The following is a 17,653-nucleotide window of genomic DNA, read 5'->3' on the forward strand; positions in this document are numbered from 1 at the left end:
ATAGGGATACAAAACAGGCTCTATTAGATACGACGACCTGACAGGGCTTCTCTCTGTGACAGGCGAAGTACAATAGGAAGGAGGGGAAGGAGCCAGTCAGGCGATCCGAGGGGGGAAGAACCCTGAAAAGAGAACAGCATATAAAAGCTCTGAATAGAACAAGCTTCATGTACCTGTAGAACAGAAGCAGGCTAGAATGGACAGAGTACAGAAAAGGCACGAGAGATGAGAAATGAGAGCTTTAAAGGCCATAATAAGCCTTTTATATGTTTTATTCTAAGTGAAACAGAAAGCTGCGGAATGATTTCAAGGAGAAGAGTGCTATGATTTGGTCTGTGTTCACAGTACTTCCTGGCTGGGAAAGTACATTGCAGGAGGGCAGGGCAGGAGAGCTACAGGCCCTTCAGAGTGGTCAGGATCTGTTAGTGGAGTCAGAGATGAAGAGAATGGGCACATTATGCATTTTTAGAGATAGAACCTATCAACACATTAGATGTGAACGTGTATTTATTTGTTCGCTTGTTTTCTTTTACCCTCGAGCAGTCCAGATTTTAAAATCTCTTTCTATATATGGCATCCTTCAAGACCTGGGTGGGATATAAACAAATCTGTACGCTTTCAAGGAACAAGCTAGTGAACGGGTTCTTCTGCTAAAGCAGAGGCTGGCGGGGAAGCTGGCCTTCTCCCCAGCGAAGGTCAGGTGGGACTGAAGGAGCAGTGGCAGCTCAAATGGGCTGTCCTCTAGACTGGTTTCATAAGGTCCTCACAAATCATGGGAGGGGCATGATTCTCAGCACTTGAGACAAGGTTAGTCTGAACTGTCACATGCTTGTTAAGTATAAAGTATACAAGGAATTTTGGAGATAGGAAAACAGACATAAAAGACTTCCTTATTTACTGGGGACCCCTGAAACATTATGGGAAACCTCTGCAGTAGATTCCAGTCTCCTACCCAGTGTCCAAGGCAGGCATAGCAACCAAGCAAACAAACAAACAAACCTTTAGAAACACTGAGAGAGACAGAAATCAGGAAACCAGGACAACCAGTGCCGGTGCAACTGACAAAGGTGCTGGCCAGTTCAAGCCACTGATTTCTATTAGTAATCAATCAGGGTAAAGGCGAACTATGTGCAAGGGCGGTGCGACATTCTAAGAAATGCCCTCTTGTAGTTTCTGTGGAAATTAATGTAAGCAAGCCTGGTGAAGGACAAGACAAGACATTCATTAAATAGGAACAGAATAGACAAATAGAAGATTTTAGCTATGAGAACCGAATTTGGGTTTAAGGAACTCTGACTCGACACATAGGCTGTGGCCAGATTCACTTCTATAAATAAACTGATCTTGGGGTTAACTCGTTACAGCCTTCACTGCTTACAGCCTGCTTTAGGCATAATCAATATTGCCATCTTGAACAATTATTATTTTTATATTGATTATAATTGGACAGAATATGCTCCATATTTTAAAATTAATTACCATGTTTCACATTTTTAAAACTTTTTAAAGAAAAGAATTATATTTACAGAAAAACTGAGCAAATGGTATAGACAATCCTCACAACACACTCTCCTACATAGTTTCCCCAGTTGTTAACATCTTACACGTGAGTGGTACATCTGTTAAAGATCCGCTATTGATCCATTATTATGAACTGAAGTGCTACTTCACGTTGCTTCACTCCTATGAGTCGCTGTTAAATGTGGGAAACTAACTTAAATGTTGATTTAATTACATGGATAAATAATAATCAACTGCTTACTGAAAGACAAAAAAAGACTACCTGAAGAGCATGTTGGAGAGTGCACAAGAATCAAATATTTCGTCTAGATAGTAACATTTTAATGTTAACGTTGAGATAATTACTGGAGAACAAAGTAGAGATTCAGAAAATTGCTGAAGTCTGCACTCTGGGTAGGCATGTAACTTTGAGTCTCGTCAGTGAATGCAGGAGAATAAATTTAAAGTAAAAACAGGTTGAGGAATTAAAGGAAACAAAGAAATGAAGGGAATGAAAACTGTTTTACTATGAAAGAAGATAGAAAGTAGCTGGATGAAGCCTTATCGTATGAGGAGAGCGATTAGAACTGACTTCTAAATTTAAGTGCGTGCTTCTGAAGGGAATCCAGATTTTTTGATGTAAAAGAAAGAAAGATAGTTGTGAGTCTGTAACTATGTGGAGGATGTGAGTAGAAAGGGCCCCAGAATCAGGAGAGGAGTGTGGTATTCGGTAGGTTAGTGACATGTGTTGCAGTAAGAAGGAAGGGATAAGAGTGTAGGAGCAGATAGATGGTAGGTTCTGTGGTGGAGTGTGGGGAGTTTGCCTTACTGCTGCTTTTTGTCAGTGAGAAAGTATAAATCAAGCTGTGTTGAATATATGAGCTGTGATAATGACAAAGGGAAGACTCAAATATGACCCAGGATGTAGCGAACCCATGGGGAGAGTGTGATAGGAATGTCGAGTAGCATATTCGAGATCTGAGGCCAATAATTTGATATATAAGATCAGATATCGAGGTCCCAGTGAGTTACAGCAAGTAAGGTACATACACAGTTAAGGAGATCCATACTCTCAGAGTCATGCCTGGGACCTTACTTGCTTCAGGCTAGTGATGTGCCCTTTCAGAGAGTAAATTTTTTCTTCTCTCCAACAAGATGCAGACTGAGGATAGATAAAAAAAGGCATATGTGTTGAAGATTTCATTCCCAATGCTGCAATATTCAGAGGTGAGGCCCAAGATATGATTGCATCATGCGGATTAATCTGTTCATGAGCTCATTAGTCCATTGATGAGTGGGCTAGTAAAAGGTAGAGCCTAGTGGAAGGAAGCGCGTCACTACAAGACTTTAAAGGTTGTATCTGGTCTTCAACTTCTACACTTTTCTCCTCTTCCTCTTCCTTTTCTGTCTGTGTCTCTTCTCTCTTCTTTCTCCCCTCTCCCCTCTCCCCTCTTCCTTCTCCCTTTCCCCCTCTCTCCTCTCTCTCTCTCCTGGCTACCAAGTGGTGAGGGGCTTTGCTCTATCACACTCCTTGCTGCCATGATGTGCAACCCTGCCTCAGGCCCATAGTGATAGGGTCAAGTGATCATGGAATGAAGCCTCTGAAGTCATGAGATCCATTAATCTTTCCTCCTTTAGGTTGATTTTCTCAAGTAGTTTTTCACAGCAACAGAAAGCTGACTAAAATATGTAAAACTGAATTTGGCCATGTTTGTGATTGATAGAGGAACAAAATTGGACAGAAAGAATAATGAGAACAGACAATGTGTTTGCAAGGAAATTTAAGGAAACTATGCAAGAATAGGAAAGGACAAAGGACAAAAACTCTTATGGGGGTGAACTGTCATGACAAAATGAGGTGATCAATAAACTGGTAAGAATATTTACTGTGGGGTGAAAATGATGTTCAGAGAGTGGAAGTATGGAATGACAATTATTTTATGGGATAACTTTAAGAGAGTGGCCATGCATGAAAGGAGATGATGAGATAAATGAAAGATTCTTTTTAAAAATGATTGATAAGGACACTCAATATGATAGCAAGGAATACAGTATGAATCATTACAATGAGTCAAATGTTGAAGTCTTCACGGAGTGAGGCTGAATGCCTGAATGGTTCTAAGAGTAATCTGAGCGATTCCTGACTAATTGACCTGTAGTGAATCAAACATGTGGTTCTGTTTATTGGTTGTAAAGCATATTTCATAAGATTTATTGGTTAAACAGAAGAACATGAATATCTGAGATTCTGTTGAAAATTGCTATGTCATTTTTGTCAATGACTTGAGTCTCATATAGTCATTCTTCTTTTAAGGATGCTAAAAACTCATAAATAAACTGATTTTATGATTCTTAGTTTTTCTTGTTTGCCTTGTGTTGTTGGTGGGGAAAAGAAGGCTAATAGATAAAACTGTCAGTAAAGAGGGGAATGTCATACACCTGAAAATAAATGAAATAGGTGACTTATAAGTATAATTATCAGTTTGTACAGAAAGTTGAATGTATTTTTCTTGCATATTTTTTTACATTGTAAAAAAAAAAAAAAAACAGGAAAATGTAGACCAGGTGAGCATAAATGCAGGCAAGTGAGTGGAAAATGACTATATGAGTTTTCACTCACTGCCTTCTATCATGTGCCAGTCATGTACTAAATGCTTTATCTGTGTCACCTCCTGTAACCTTTGCAATCACCCAGGGAGATTGGGGTTATTATGCTTACTTGACAGAGAGAAAACAGCTTAAGGAAAGGAACTTGTGCAGATCACATAGGTAATTGGCAGGGCTACAAATCAAACTTTAACATCCAAAGCCCCAACCTATTGATTTCCCTCACATAGCACAAAAAAAAAAGAGCCAATTTTTTTTTAAAAATTTCTTTGGATGATATATACATATGTGCATATATGTATATAGTATTATTATTACTGAATGTATATATATGGTATTATATGCATTATATTATGTGTTATAATATATTACATTATATATTATTTTACAAAACTACATTGGAAGTTGTTGAGATGCCTAGTTAAAAAATATATATATATATATAATATTTCCACACATTTCTTATTGAACAGAGACTACTCAAGGAAATGCAAGGACTTTGAGGGCCTTACTTGATGAGTGAGAGTTACTTCATAACTCTGTATTTGTTTCCATTTTTCCATATCACACATATATGACAAGTAGTTTAAAATGTACTGCACTTCAAAATATCTAAAATGTCTAAAGTGTCAGATGGAAATAAATAAAACAAGAAAATTGAATGGTTCGTAATTTATAGTATGAAATATATATTTAACTATTTCTTTTTCAAATATATGCATTGTATTTCATATATGCACCATTATTAAACCATAATACAATGATAAATATATTGGAAGACAGTTGTCATTTGAATTTTTACTGGACAAAATGCCACTTGTTTTTGTTTTTTAGGATGGCTAATTTGAGTATGGGAGATAATCTTTTTAAAGGATAAGAAACATGAAAAAAGTAGTAAGCAATTAATAAGTCCTTTCTGGCTATTCATGGGTGCTTTTTGTTATATAAATCAGAGTACCAGAGCAATGGTACTCTGTGTAAGTGTGTAGTGGTGGCCTTCTTTATCTGAGAGGCTTGATGTGATTCAACTGCAATCCTAGACCAGAAAACACACAAGGAAAATAAAATGCAATAGTGATGAGCAATGAAAACTGTTTCAGCTACCAGCAACTAACTCAGAAGTCATTCAAGACCCACCAAAATGTTGCTTTCATTTCTAATGTGCCCCCGATAATACTGTGACAGGCAGTGATTCAGAATCTTCATTTGTGAATATAAAAATAAAAGATGGTACCCAAGAAGTTCACAATGTTATGAAATGAATGGGATGGATGTGCTGGAGAGCACTCAGGGGTATTTCAGTCCTGCTTGGCTGTAATTTATTGTTTGTTTACCCAATATGGAGCATTATCTTTGCTTGAGTGCTTACAAAGATAACAGTTGCACAGACACACTCTGCCTTTCCTAAGGAGACCGTGGTTTGTGAGGAGGGTAGAGAGGGTAAAGTGCATAGTAGATTCTCAGTCAGTATCTGTTGAGTAAATGGAATGGTCATGTATGGAATGAACAGTAGAAGTGTGTGGAGTAAAGCAGATGCTCTGATTAGCAGTTAGGACATGACCAGGTACCTGGGTTTTTATTCCAGGATAGGAATGTCAAGCTTCTACCTTGAGCCTTGAGCCACATCTTGAAGCAGTTAAGTAGAAAACAAAGTCTAGGAGGAAAGAGAAATAGAACTTAGAAAATTGTGCAAAGACATGAGAGTTAGCCAGATCATAATAAATTCAGGGAAATGGATTACAGGTGTATGTGGTATTTTGCTGAAAGAACACCGAGTGGAAAGAGAGACTTCATAAAAACCATACTTACTGAGAAGTCACATGTTCTTGTGTAGACAGTGAGTTTCAAACACATTATTATAAAACATACATACGAAAAATACATAATAGTTAATACTTATATAATACTTTTTCTTTACATAGATTGATTCTTTTAATTTTCATTTGTCCCTGTGAGGTGGAAATTGCTATTATCCCCATTCGAAGGTATGAAAATTGAGATACAGAGAAATGAAGAATTTACCAAAGATGGAAATATCTAATAATTATTAATAATAATAATAGTTTATGACCAAATCCTTAGTAGCACAGGAACTAGCCGAAAGAATCAACAACTGGTATCTCATCTTATGAAAAAGCTTCTGCACTGCAAATGAAACCACCAACAAAGCTAAAAGACAACCTACAATGTGGGAAAAAATTTTTACCAGCTGCTCCTCAGACAAACGACTATTATCTAGAATACATAAAGAACTAAAAAAAAATCAGCCCCCCAAATATAAAGACCTGATTCAAAAATGGTCATCTGAAATGAACAGACATTTTTCAGACAAAGAATTAAAAGCAGCAAATTAATATATGAAAAAAGGCTTAATATCACTGGTCATTCGAGAGATGCCGATGAAAACAACACAGATTCCATCTCACCTCACAAAGAATGGCTGCTATCAAGAAATCAATCAATAACAAATGCTGGTGGGGTTGTTTGGAGAAAGGAACCCTTCTCCATTGTTGGTGGGAGTGCAGACTAGGGCAACCCACTATGGAATTCAATAAGGAGATATATCAAAGAACTAGGATTAGAGCTTCCATTTGACCCAGCCATCCCTCTGCTGGGTATCATTACAAAAGAATTAAAAGAATCATACCACAGTGATATATACACACCCATGTTAATAGCGGTATACTTTGTAATAGCTAAAACTTGGAAACAGCCCATTTGCCCATCAGTTGGAGACTGGATAAAGAAGTTGTGGTTTTTCTATAAAATGGAATACTACTCAGCCATAAAGAATGAGAAATTCAAGTCATTCATAGGAAAATGGATGCATATTGAGGATATATTCTTAAATGAACATATAAATAAGTTACACATGTAAATACAAAATAGTTTCTCTTATGTGAAAAATTATAATTGTACATAAGGTCCTAAGGTATAATTGACAATGTAAAATAGGAAGAAAAGGACTAAAAGTGCAGGAGAAATAGGAAGGGTAGAGGAAGGGAAATAAGGGAAAAGAAAAAATATGAGAAAATTAAAAAATGTAAATACAGAATTTAAATAGGGAAGAATGGAGGGGATGAAGGGAGGGAAGGGGTAAGGGGAAAAATGAGAACCAAGACCCATCATGTAAAGGTACAAGATCCCAAAGATGAATGCAACTATACTGTATACCTAAAATGTACCAAGAAATTCAATGAGGAAAAAAACATTATTTCTACTATTTTTTATCTTTATTAAATTTATTGGTACACATTAGGTATACAATACAGTTACTTTCATCACTGCTATTTTGACTTATCAGGTTCTTTTTTTTTCCCCATTCCTCAGCCCTCCTCTTAGCCCTTCCACCCTTCCCTGTTGACAAAAACATTGTTTCCATGTTTTTCCTTTTCACATATTTTTTCTTTTCCCTTTTTCCCTTTCCCCTACCCCTCCCACTTCCTCTACTCTTTTAGATTTTTCTTAGTATTATGCAATATCAATTGTGCATTTTAATTTTTATTTTCACTTTTAGTTTTTCATACCAGAGAAACTATTTGGTATTTAGACATCTGTAAATTATTAATTTCACTTAAGCGTATGGTCTCAGTGTTCATCCACTTAGCTACAAAGCTCTCCAACTTCTCATTCTTTATGGCTGAGTAGTATTCCACTTCATAAACACACACACACACACACACACACACACACACACACACACACACACACCTTTATCCAGGCTCCATTGGGCTGTTTCCAAGTTTTAGCTATTACAAACTGTGCCACTATAAACATGGGTGAGGATATATCACTGTGGTATAATTCTTTTGATTCTTTTGGGAAGATACTCCCAGAGGAATAGCTGGGTCAAATGGGACTTCTAATTCTAGTTGTTTGAAGTGTCTCCACATTGATTTCCACAGTGGTTTCCCAGTCTGCCCTCCCACTAACAATGAAGAAGCGTTCTTTCAAACAAACCCACCAGCATTTGTTATTGATTGATTTCTTGATACCAGCCATTCTTACTGGGGTGAGATGGAATCTCAGTGTTGTTCTCATCTGCATCTCTTGAATAACCAGTGATGTTGAACATTTTTTCATGTGTATTTGCTGCTTTTGTGTTGTCTGAGAAATGACTGATCATTTCAGATGCCCAGTTTTTGAATCCGGCCTTTGTATTTGGTGGGTCTGCTTTTTTTGAGTTCTTTATATATTATAAATAATCCTTTGTCTGAAGAACAGCTGATAAAGATTTTTTCCCACATTGCAGGCTGTCTCTTAGCTTTGCTGATGATTTCTCTTGCAGTGCAGAAGCTTTTTAATAAGATGAGATCCCAGTTGTTAATTTTTCATGCTAATTCCCATGCTACTGAGGATTTTTTCATGAAGTCTTTTCCTATGCTGATATCTTCAAGCATTCTACCTAACTTATCTTCCAGTCATTTTAGAGTCTCTGTTTCAATATTTATATCTTTAATCTACTTGGATTTTTAGTTTAGTGCATGGTCAAAGATATGGGTCTAGTTTTAATCTTTGACAATTTGAAATTCAGTTTTTCCAACACCATTTATTAAAGAGGCTATCTTTCCATCAGAGAAGGTGTTTGGCTCCTTTGTCAAAGATGAGGTAGTTGAGTATGGCAGGAGATGTTTCTGCATCTTCTAATCTATTCCACTGATCACCAGGTCTGTTTCTTTGCCAATACCATGCTGTTTTTATCATAGTGGCTTTGTAGTATACTTTCAAGTTGGGGATTGTGATACCCCTTGCCATGTCTCTGTTGCCTAAATGGCTTTTGCTAGTCTAGGTCTCTTCTGGGTCTAAATGAATTTTTGGATTGTTTTCTCCAATTCTGTGAAATATACTGCTGGGATTTCTGTCAGGATTACATTGCATCTATATAGCAGGTTTGGAAGTATGGCCATTTTCACTATGTTGATTCTTCCTACCCAGGAGGAAGGGATGTCTTTCCATTTTCTTATGTCCTCTTCTATCTCTTTCTTCACAGTGCTGTACTTTTCAGTGTAGATGTCCTTCATTAGATTGATTCCTAGATATTTCATTTTTTTGGATGCCATTGAGAAAGAAATTGTTTCCCTAATTTCTATCTCAGTGAGTCTATTATTTGTGTACAAGAAGGTTATTAAATTTTAAGTGTTGACCTTGTATCCAGCTACTCTACTGAATCTGTTAATTAAGTCTAGAAGTATTTTGGCAGAGTTTTTTGGGTCTTCAATGTAGAGTATCATATCATCAGTAAATAATGAGAGTTTCAATTCTTCATTTCCTAGCTTTATTGTTTTTATTTCTTTTTCTTATCTAATTGCTGTGCCTAATATTTCCAGAACTATATTGAACAGGAGTGGTGATAGTGGATATCCTTGTCTTATTTATGATTCTGGCATGAAGGTTTTCATTTTTTGACCATTTAGTATGAGGTTGGCTGTTAGCTTTTCATAGATAGCCTTTATCAAGTTGAGATAAAGATCATCTATTCCAATTTTCTGTAGGATTGTTATCATGAATGGGTGTTGAATTTTTTCAAATGCTTTTTCTGCATCTATTGAGAGGATCATATGGTTTTTGTTCTTGATTCTGTTAATACAGAGTATTGCATTTATCGATTCACATATGTTGAGCATCCTTGCAACCCTGGGATAAATCTGACTTGATCAGGGTGTATAATATTCTTGATGATCCTCTGTATTCTCTTTTCCAGTATCTCATTGAGGATTTTTGCAACTATATTCATTAGGGAGATTGGCCTTCATTTTTCCTTTTTGGTTTTGTCTTTCCCTGGTTTTTGAATCAAAGCAATACTTGCTTCTAAGAATGAATTTGGAAGTATTACTTCTTTTTCAATTTCATTGAAAAGTTTAAAGAGTAGTGGCAAAAGATCTCTAATGCCTTGTAGAATTTAGCAGTGAAGCCATCAGGACCTGGGCTTTTCTTTGTTGGTAAATTTTTAATTTCACTGATTGTAATAGTGTTGTTTAGAATTTTTATATCTTCTTCATTTAACTTTGGTAATTCATTTGTATCTAGAAATCTGTCCATTTCTTCTGTTCTGCATTTTATTACAGTACAGGTTGTCAAAGCAAGTATTGGTGATCCTCTGAATTTCTGCTGAATCTATTTTAGATTTATCATTTTCATTCCCAGCTGCACGAATTTGAGCCTTTGCTTTCCTTTTTTCATAAGGTTGGCTAAGGGTTTATTGATTTTATTTATTCTTTTGAAAAACCAACTCTTTCATTCATTGTTTTTGTTTTGTTTTGTTTTGTTTTTGTACTGTTCACTTACTCTCTATCGCACTGATTTCTGTTCTGATCTTTATCATTTCCTCCCTTGTATGAGCTTTGGGTTTCTCTTGCTTTTTCTAGGAGCTAAAGATTCACCATTAAGTTGTTAATTTGAGCTTGCTTTGTTTCCCTAGTGTGGGCATTCTCTCCTTTGAATTTCCCAAATAAAACTGCTTTCCTTGTATCTCATAGATTCCTGTATATTGTACTGGCCTTGTCATTAAATTGTAAAAACTGTCTAATTTCTTCTTTAATTTCTGTTGTGACCCATTAGATGTTCAGAAGAGTGTTATTCAATTCCTATGTGTTTGTGAAGTTCTTATTGCTTCTTATGCTATTGATATCCAGTTTAATTGCACTATGTTCTGATAATATACATGGGATAATTTCAATTCCTTTGTGTTTACTTAAACATGTTCTATGAGCTAGAATGTAGTCTTTTTGGAAAATGACCTTTGTGCAGCCAAAAAGAATGTATGTTCTAATTTTGTGGTGAGGAACACTCTGTAGACACGTTTTAAGTCCATTTGTTCAAAAGCTTGGTTCAGTTCTAGTATTGCCTTGCTGATTTTTAGTCTAGATGATCTTTCTATTTGTGAAAATTATATTATTGATAATTTGGTGTTTTATGTCCCTTAATATTTGTTTTGTATAGTTGGAGGCATTAGAATTTGGTGAATATATATTTATGATTGTCATCTCTTTCTGTTGCATTATTCTCTTTATAAGGATGTAGTGACCTTCTTTGTTTCTCTTAATTGGTTTTGATTTGAAATTTATTTTGTCTGTGAATAAGATAGCTACCCCTGCTTTTTCTCCAGCTTTCTGTTGCATGGAGAACTACTTTCCATTTTTTTAATTTCAGTCTATGAGTATCTTTTTCAAGTAGGTGTGTTTCTTGTATTCAGCATATTGTTGGATTTTGCTTCTTGATCCATTCTTCCAATCTAGTTCTTTTGATTGGTGAATTGAGGCCATTGACATTGATGGTTATAACTTATATATGTTGACTTATCATTGTCATATTACTTTTCTGTTGTTGGTTCTTTTTAAATTTTTCTCCCTCTCCCTTTAAATTCTTGCCTACTAGGTTTGCTCTGTTTTGCCTCATGAAGTTGTGATCTTCATTGTCTTTTTCTAGGATATTTTGAAAAATTGTTTGGAGTGCTGGTTTTGTATTCATGAGGTTTCCTCTTACTTCTCCATCAATTTTGAAAGATAGTTTTGCAAGACATATCAGCCTAGGTTGGAGGTTGTTTTCTTTTAAAGCTTGAAATAACACATTACAGGCTGTCCTTAAGGGTTTGTGTTGAAAAGTCAGTTGTGATTCTAATGGGCTTTCTTTGCATATAATTTGTTTCTTTTCTCTAACTGCATGCAGTATTTTATACTTCTGTTGGGTTTCTGGGATCTTGATTATTATATGTCTAGGTGTAGACTTTATTTTACTGTAATGAGTTGGAGTCCTATATGCCTCACTTATCTGTATGTCAAGTTCTTTTGCTCTGCTTGGGAAGTTTTCTATCATTAATTCTGTGAATTTTTTAATGTCATTTGTGCTTTCTCTTGCTTTTTTGTGGACTTCTATTAATCTTATATTGTTCTTCTTTGTGTCATCTAGGAGTTGTTGGATTAATTTCTGGAGGCTCCTTACTATTTTTAAGATATTTCTGTTGTCAAGGTCACTGACCACCCTCCTATCTTCTATATCTGATATTCTGTCTTCAGATTGGGCTAGTCTATCATGTATACTTTTAGTAGAGTTTTTATTCTTCTGGATACCAGTTTGAATCTGTTTCATGGATTCCATTTTTTTCATATGTTGGACGTTCATGGTTTCCATTTCTTTCCAATGCCCCAATCAGGGACCTGAACTCATCTATTTTTTTAAATCTGTTTCTGTTCTAGAGTTTATAATCATGTCTTTTATCTGGGAAATTATTTCTGTTTTGAATATTTCTAGAGGTTCATTCACCTGTTTTTTACTTCTTATGTCATCAGTTCAGGTTGTCCAAGTGGTTGATTATCAGATTTTTCCATCTTGTTTTCCCCAGAATTTGCCTTCAGTAAGGTGGAAGACTGTGTCTTGTTTAAATGCCTTTTCGTTTCTATTATTGTTGTTGGTATAGTCCTTGGTTTGATTCCTGGGTTGATACTTAGATATTACTTATTGTAAGCATCTTTGTTGCCAGTATTTATAAACCTTCAGGAATGATTGCATTTTGGAGGTGTCTTCCAGATATACCTGGTCTTTAGGATTTGAGACTCTAGTAACTCTGGGGAAATCTCATTTTCATTATCCCAGAAAAGATAACAGATTAGATCACTTACAACATTAGCCCAAGTGATAAATCAGCAACAACAATAGAATCAAACACAGCTTAGAAAATGACAAGTGTGGTAGTTTTTAATCTACCACCTTTAATCTTGTGAAATAAAACAAAATCAAAGACTAGCCCAAAATATAAACTGATCAATATAATAACTTTACCCTTTGGGATTGGGACTTAGGAGTAAGGCCCTCTTACTATTCTCCACTTCTGCTCTAGCTCAGGGCAATGTCCATTAATAATCCCTGTGCTTTTGTAGTTTAAATGAGGAACAGGGGTAGCTGGGAAGCCCGCATGGCTCTGCTTCTCACTGGGGTCCACTGGTGGCAGGAAGGCTGTCCTGTTAGTGGGTGGGGCCTGGGTGGGGGAGGGTCCCATGCTGATAGTCTCATGCAGCTCTGGTCCTTACTATGGGTCCTCATTATTTCTATTATTATGTATTAGTGTCTGCTGAAAATAAATATGGAGCTTATAATATTTAATCCATGCATGGTTCTAAGATCTTCCCAAAATGAACTGTTTAATTCCTTTAACATCTCTGTGATAAAAGTGCTATTACTACCATTTTTCTGATGAAGAAACTGAGGACAAAACAGATGAATAACCTGTCTAGGATCATGAGGAGTTGGGAAATGGTTTTGTCAGGAATTTCAAATAAGTTTTTACTTGAGTGTCTGAAGTAATAGATAGGATTGATTGATTGGATAACTTCTATTTTCTTTCCAATTCCTCGTTCATTTATAAAGATATTTCCCATATGAATTAATGAAAATCATAATATTTTAGATGGCTACTATTCATGCAGGACTTTGAAATGTATTCATATTAATTGTTAATGTCCCATAGTCAGCAGGGATGGAGAGAGGCAAAGTGGGAGAAAGGATGGGAGGGGTGGAGGGAGGGGGAGAGGGAGAGAGATCCAAAAATTAATAGATAAAAGGGTCATAGAAGGAATACACAGCTCCTGCCACCCAGACCCGTGCTGTGCCATCTTCCCTCCAGGCTGTGCCATCTCCATGGGCTCAGTAGTTTATAATGAGATCAGATGACTGTGATCTCATTAGTGACTTTCTACTATGTTCACATTTTAAGAAAAAAAAAAATCAAGAAAGCACAGTGCTAAACATCTTTCCATTCCATACCAGGGAAGTATTATAAATACTTCTAAATGTGTGACTGGTATTAGTTTGAAAGTTACTTTTTTATAAAGTTGTCTACTTCATTTGACAAGTTGAATATTTGAGAAGTGTACAATTATTATTTGGTTAAATAACTGTACAAATAAAATAAGAAACTCATTGCAAGATGGACATATGTAAAACATTTAACAGCCAATCATTAAATTTGGAGACTATAATATGGAAGAGATAGCAAGAAGTGCAAACTTTCTAATACAAAATAGAAATTAAATCCAATATCCCATGAGCAAAACTTCAAGGAAGGCAACTTGCAAGAGAAGATAGGTACCAAGAAAAGGGATTGGTGTCAGGTAAATTTGTCAAAATGGGAAAGAATAACCTATGAAGATGAAGGGGAAGTCAAAAAGTTGTCAGAGAGGAAGAAATTCTGTGTAGCTAGCAAGTCTAGATGGAACAAGAAAACGTTGAGGTGGTGATTCTTTCCTACTCTTACACCTATAATTATATAAAAGTTAATAAGAGGGAAAGTGAGAGTGAGCCAAAGCTATTAGAAGAAAAGATGAAAGCTTCTGAGAGAAATTGAGTTTTAAAATCCCACATTTTCTGCATCCTGCTGCTCTGCCAGTGTTACAATCATCAGAGCGAATCAGGGGACTTTTATGATCCAAGCAGGTTTGGGATTTGCCGTTGCTCACTGCCCTACCCATTGAGAGGTTCCCAATGGCAGTCTACATTAATATGTGCTGCGCAGTGGTAGCAGAGGCACCAAATTAAAAAGAACAACTGCTTCAGAGTGGAACTGAAGTTGAGACAAAGGAAAACTCTGAGCATTCTGGCTGGGATGTTCTGCCTTGCCATTTGTAGTTCATCTTGAAGAATAGCTGTCATGCTACAAGATATCTACATTTTTTCTCTATTAACTGCCATTCTGTGTAGCCAGTATTGAAAATTCAGCTTATTGATTTTTATTTATTTAGCTGCTATGTACATTGTCTAACTTGGCTACTCATCGTTTTACTTTCTAATGTGCATAATAAAGCACGTCTTTCCCCTATATGTATATTGGGATTTTTTTCATGCAAAAGATATTATGCTATCAAAAACGTCCCTGTATGGATTACTATCACTTACTACACACAATATATTTTTAATCTACTATTCTTTCTTAGAGAAAAATAAGCCCAGTGGTCTATTTTACTAAAACTTTATTAACATTGTTTTCTAAATCTTTATAGGCAGTGCTGGTACACCTGTCACCTTTAATGAAAATGGAGATGCTCCCGGACGTTATGATATCTTCCAGTATCAAATAACCAACAAAAGTACAGAATACAAAGTCATCGGGCACTGGACCAATCAGCTTCATCTAAAAGCAAGTATCAACATAAACATACATTAATACATACTTTTCTCTTTAAGTACATAATTTAAGCCTCTGTAGAAAAGTTCCCTAATATCTGCAAGGATTTAGTGAAATCACATTTTAAAAAATTGATGATATACTTAGAGCGGCGCAGGAAGCCGCTGAACGTTTCTTCGCAGGGGTATGGCGCCTCCGCCAGGAGCTCCGTTTCTTCTTATTAGGTTCTGGAAGGTATGAATGTGCTTGGCACTCGGACCCCGGTAAGTGCTTCATCAGATGTGCTTCACAAGAAGCTTCCCTAGGGCAGGTATCTTTGAGGACTGGAGGTTGTTACCTGCAACCACCAGTCACAAGGGCCATAGAGACAGAAAGTCATGCTGAGTCTGATGGATAAGGGAGGTCCGGAAATCACAGGACACAGGACACAGGTCTGCAGCGGGTGAAAGAGGGTGGAAGGAGCAGCTTGGGAAAAGTTCGAGCAGCATCTGTTTATTGCTGGGTAAAGCCTTGTTTCACACTTTAACAGTTCCTGCTATATGAGCACATGCTGTCTCCTTCAGCTGCGGAGCATGTCCTATAGCTTCCGCCAGGCATTGGAGTTCAGCCATAACAGCCATCTCTTCTATAGAAACATAGGCGTATTTGCAGGAACTTATTGGCCAAGCAATCTATTACAGCAGCAAATCCTTTCTCTCTAGGCATTAAGATGCTTTTAAAAATGCTTCCACTAAATTAGGAATGTATTTTTCCAGTGTTCTATTGTTCCAGTGTGTAATTAATTCATTCTTTCTTCTAGTGAAAGCCTCTCCTTTTCTTGATTTTCAAAGCTATGGCAATCCTATGAGGGTGTGCTTTTGCTTTCTTGCGTTGAACCCATGAAAACACCATCAACTGGTATTTTAATGCATATTTTGCTATTCTGTGTCCAAATACATTGATACCCCATAATATAATTTTTGCAACATCAATCACCGATGTTCTCAGGAAAGAATTAGATGATGAGAAAAAAAACTTAGAACATGGCTTATTGTTTCTTTGAAGTGACTTCCTAATAATTATCACAGCTCCGCACTCAGCAACGCAGAGACAGCTCATGCGTCTACAGTTTACTACATACAGCTGCTTCCTGAAACCTTATCCATTGTTCTGCAACCCAAATTGATTTATTGACACGTAGATTTGAAAAACCCACAGGTTCTTAATAATCTGAAAATCAGTAGCTTTTTTACACTCTTTTGAAAGTGGATTTATGTAAAATAAAATTATTAAGCATGAGAGAAAATTTGATAAGGGTTAAAACAGAGAAATACTTTTCTCTGACTTTTAGAAATGCCAAAGTATCTATTTTAACCTTATGATTAAGAATTTACATAGCAAAATTCAATGTTTCGGGAATATTCCCACCAATATATAGTACCAAGATACCTACAATAATTATATGCATAAATATATACACACATCTATATATGCATAATGTATATTTATTATATAAATATTGAATATTAAGCTGCTCTTTTATGTACATTTAATGACACATGAAAATTTTGTTTATGGCTGTGTTATTGTTCATAAAATATATCAAAACAATTTTAAGAATTATTTCTTGTTCATGATTATGGTAGTTTATAACTTTATAGTGGTGCTGGTTTCACTGCAAGAGACAAAAGACGATTCTCTGTAGAAAATAGCGAATAAGACTGTGGGGAAAGTTGTAAATCATGGACTCAATTCTGGAGACTATTAGGACAAACCAAATGACTGTTTTGGGGAGGTGGATCATCTACTTGTTGGAAGATAGAGTAGACCATGCTTAGAAAGCTACTGATTTATTATAGTTTTACTTAGATTGTAGGCAAGGCACCAAAGACTTTGCCTTAGATTTGTTATCTCTAAAGTAGAAATAGTAGTAGCAGCCATCGTATGTGGGTATGTGGTTGTAATAAGAATTAAGTAAAAAAGCCCAGTAAATCATTTAGTCCAGTGCCTGGCACAAATGAGATGCATAAACATTGCCTATCATTAGTTTAGTTACTTGGGCCTCTAGAGAATCAGTGTAAGATCTGATCATGAGTGTGGTAAGTAGAGCAGTAAAGATCCTTTTAGAAGAGGCAGCCACTACTTGAGTTTGCATTAGAAGGTTCAGAGAACTTTAAAAGAATCATCTAAAATGCTAACCTTTTGTCCCCACAGCGAGTTGTTTCTGTTTGATATTTGGGAATACTCTCTGTATTTTCTAATCAAACTGTAAATAAGATAAATACATAGGTCCCCCGCCCAGTGGTAGTATATGGATTAATATTATTACTTATGTAGTTATTTATTTGTGTTTGTGCTTTTGAAGTTTTTATTTTTAAACCATGTTTTGCTTTCTTCAAAGCGGATTTTTAAATTTTATTTTTCATTAACTACTATATATATATATATATATAA

General features: G+C 35.9%; 1 protein-coding gene across 7 annotated transcripts in view; it reads left to right on the top strand.

Annotated features, from left to right (window-relative positions):
* Positions 1–17,653, top strand: part of Grm8 (glutamate metabotropic receptor 8) — a 796,352-nt gene that overhangs the window by 639,330 nt on the left and 139,369 nt on the right. For all 7 annotated transcript variants that reach the window (XM_010633426.3, XM_033757950.1, XM_033757948.1 and 4 more), the window contains one exon: positions 15,096–15,232. In XM_010633426.3, coding sequence (XP_010631728.1) covers positions 15,096–15,232 — 137 coding nt within the window. The remainder of the gene's footprint in view (positions 1–15,095; positions 15,233–17,653) is intronic.

Source organism: Fukomys damarensis, unplaced genomic scaffold, assembly GCF_012274545.1.
Source record: "Fukomys damarensis isolate Sample0158 unplaced genomic scaffold, DMR_v1.0_HiC HiC_scaffold_4, whole genome shotgun sequence".
Taxonomy (NCBI): Eukaryota; Metazoa; Chordata; class Mammalia; order Rodentia; family Bathyergidae; genus Fukomys; species Fukomys damarensis.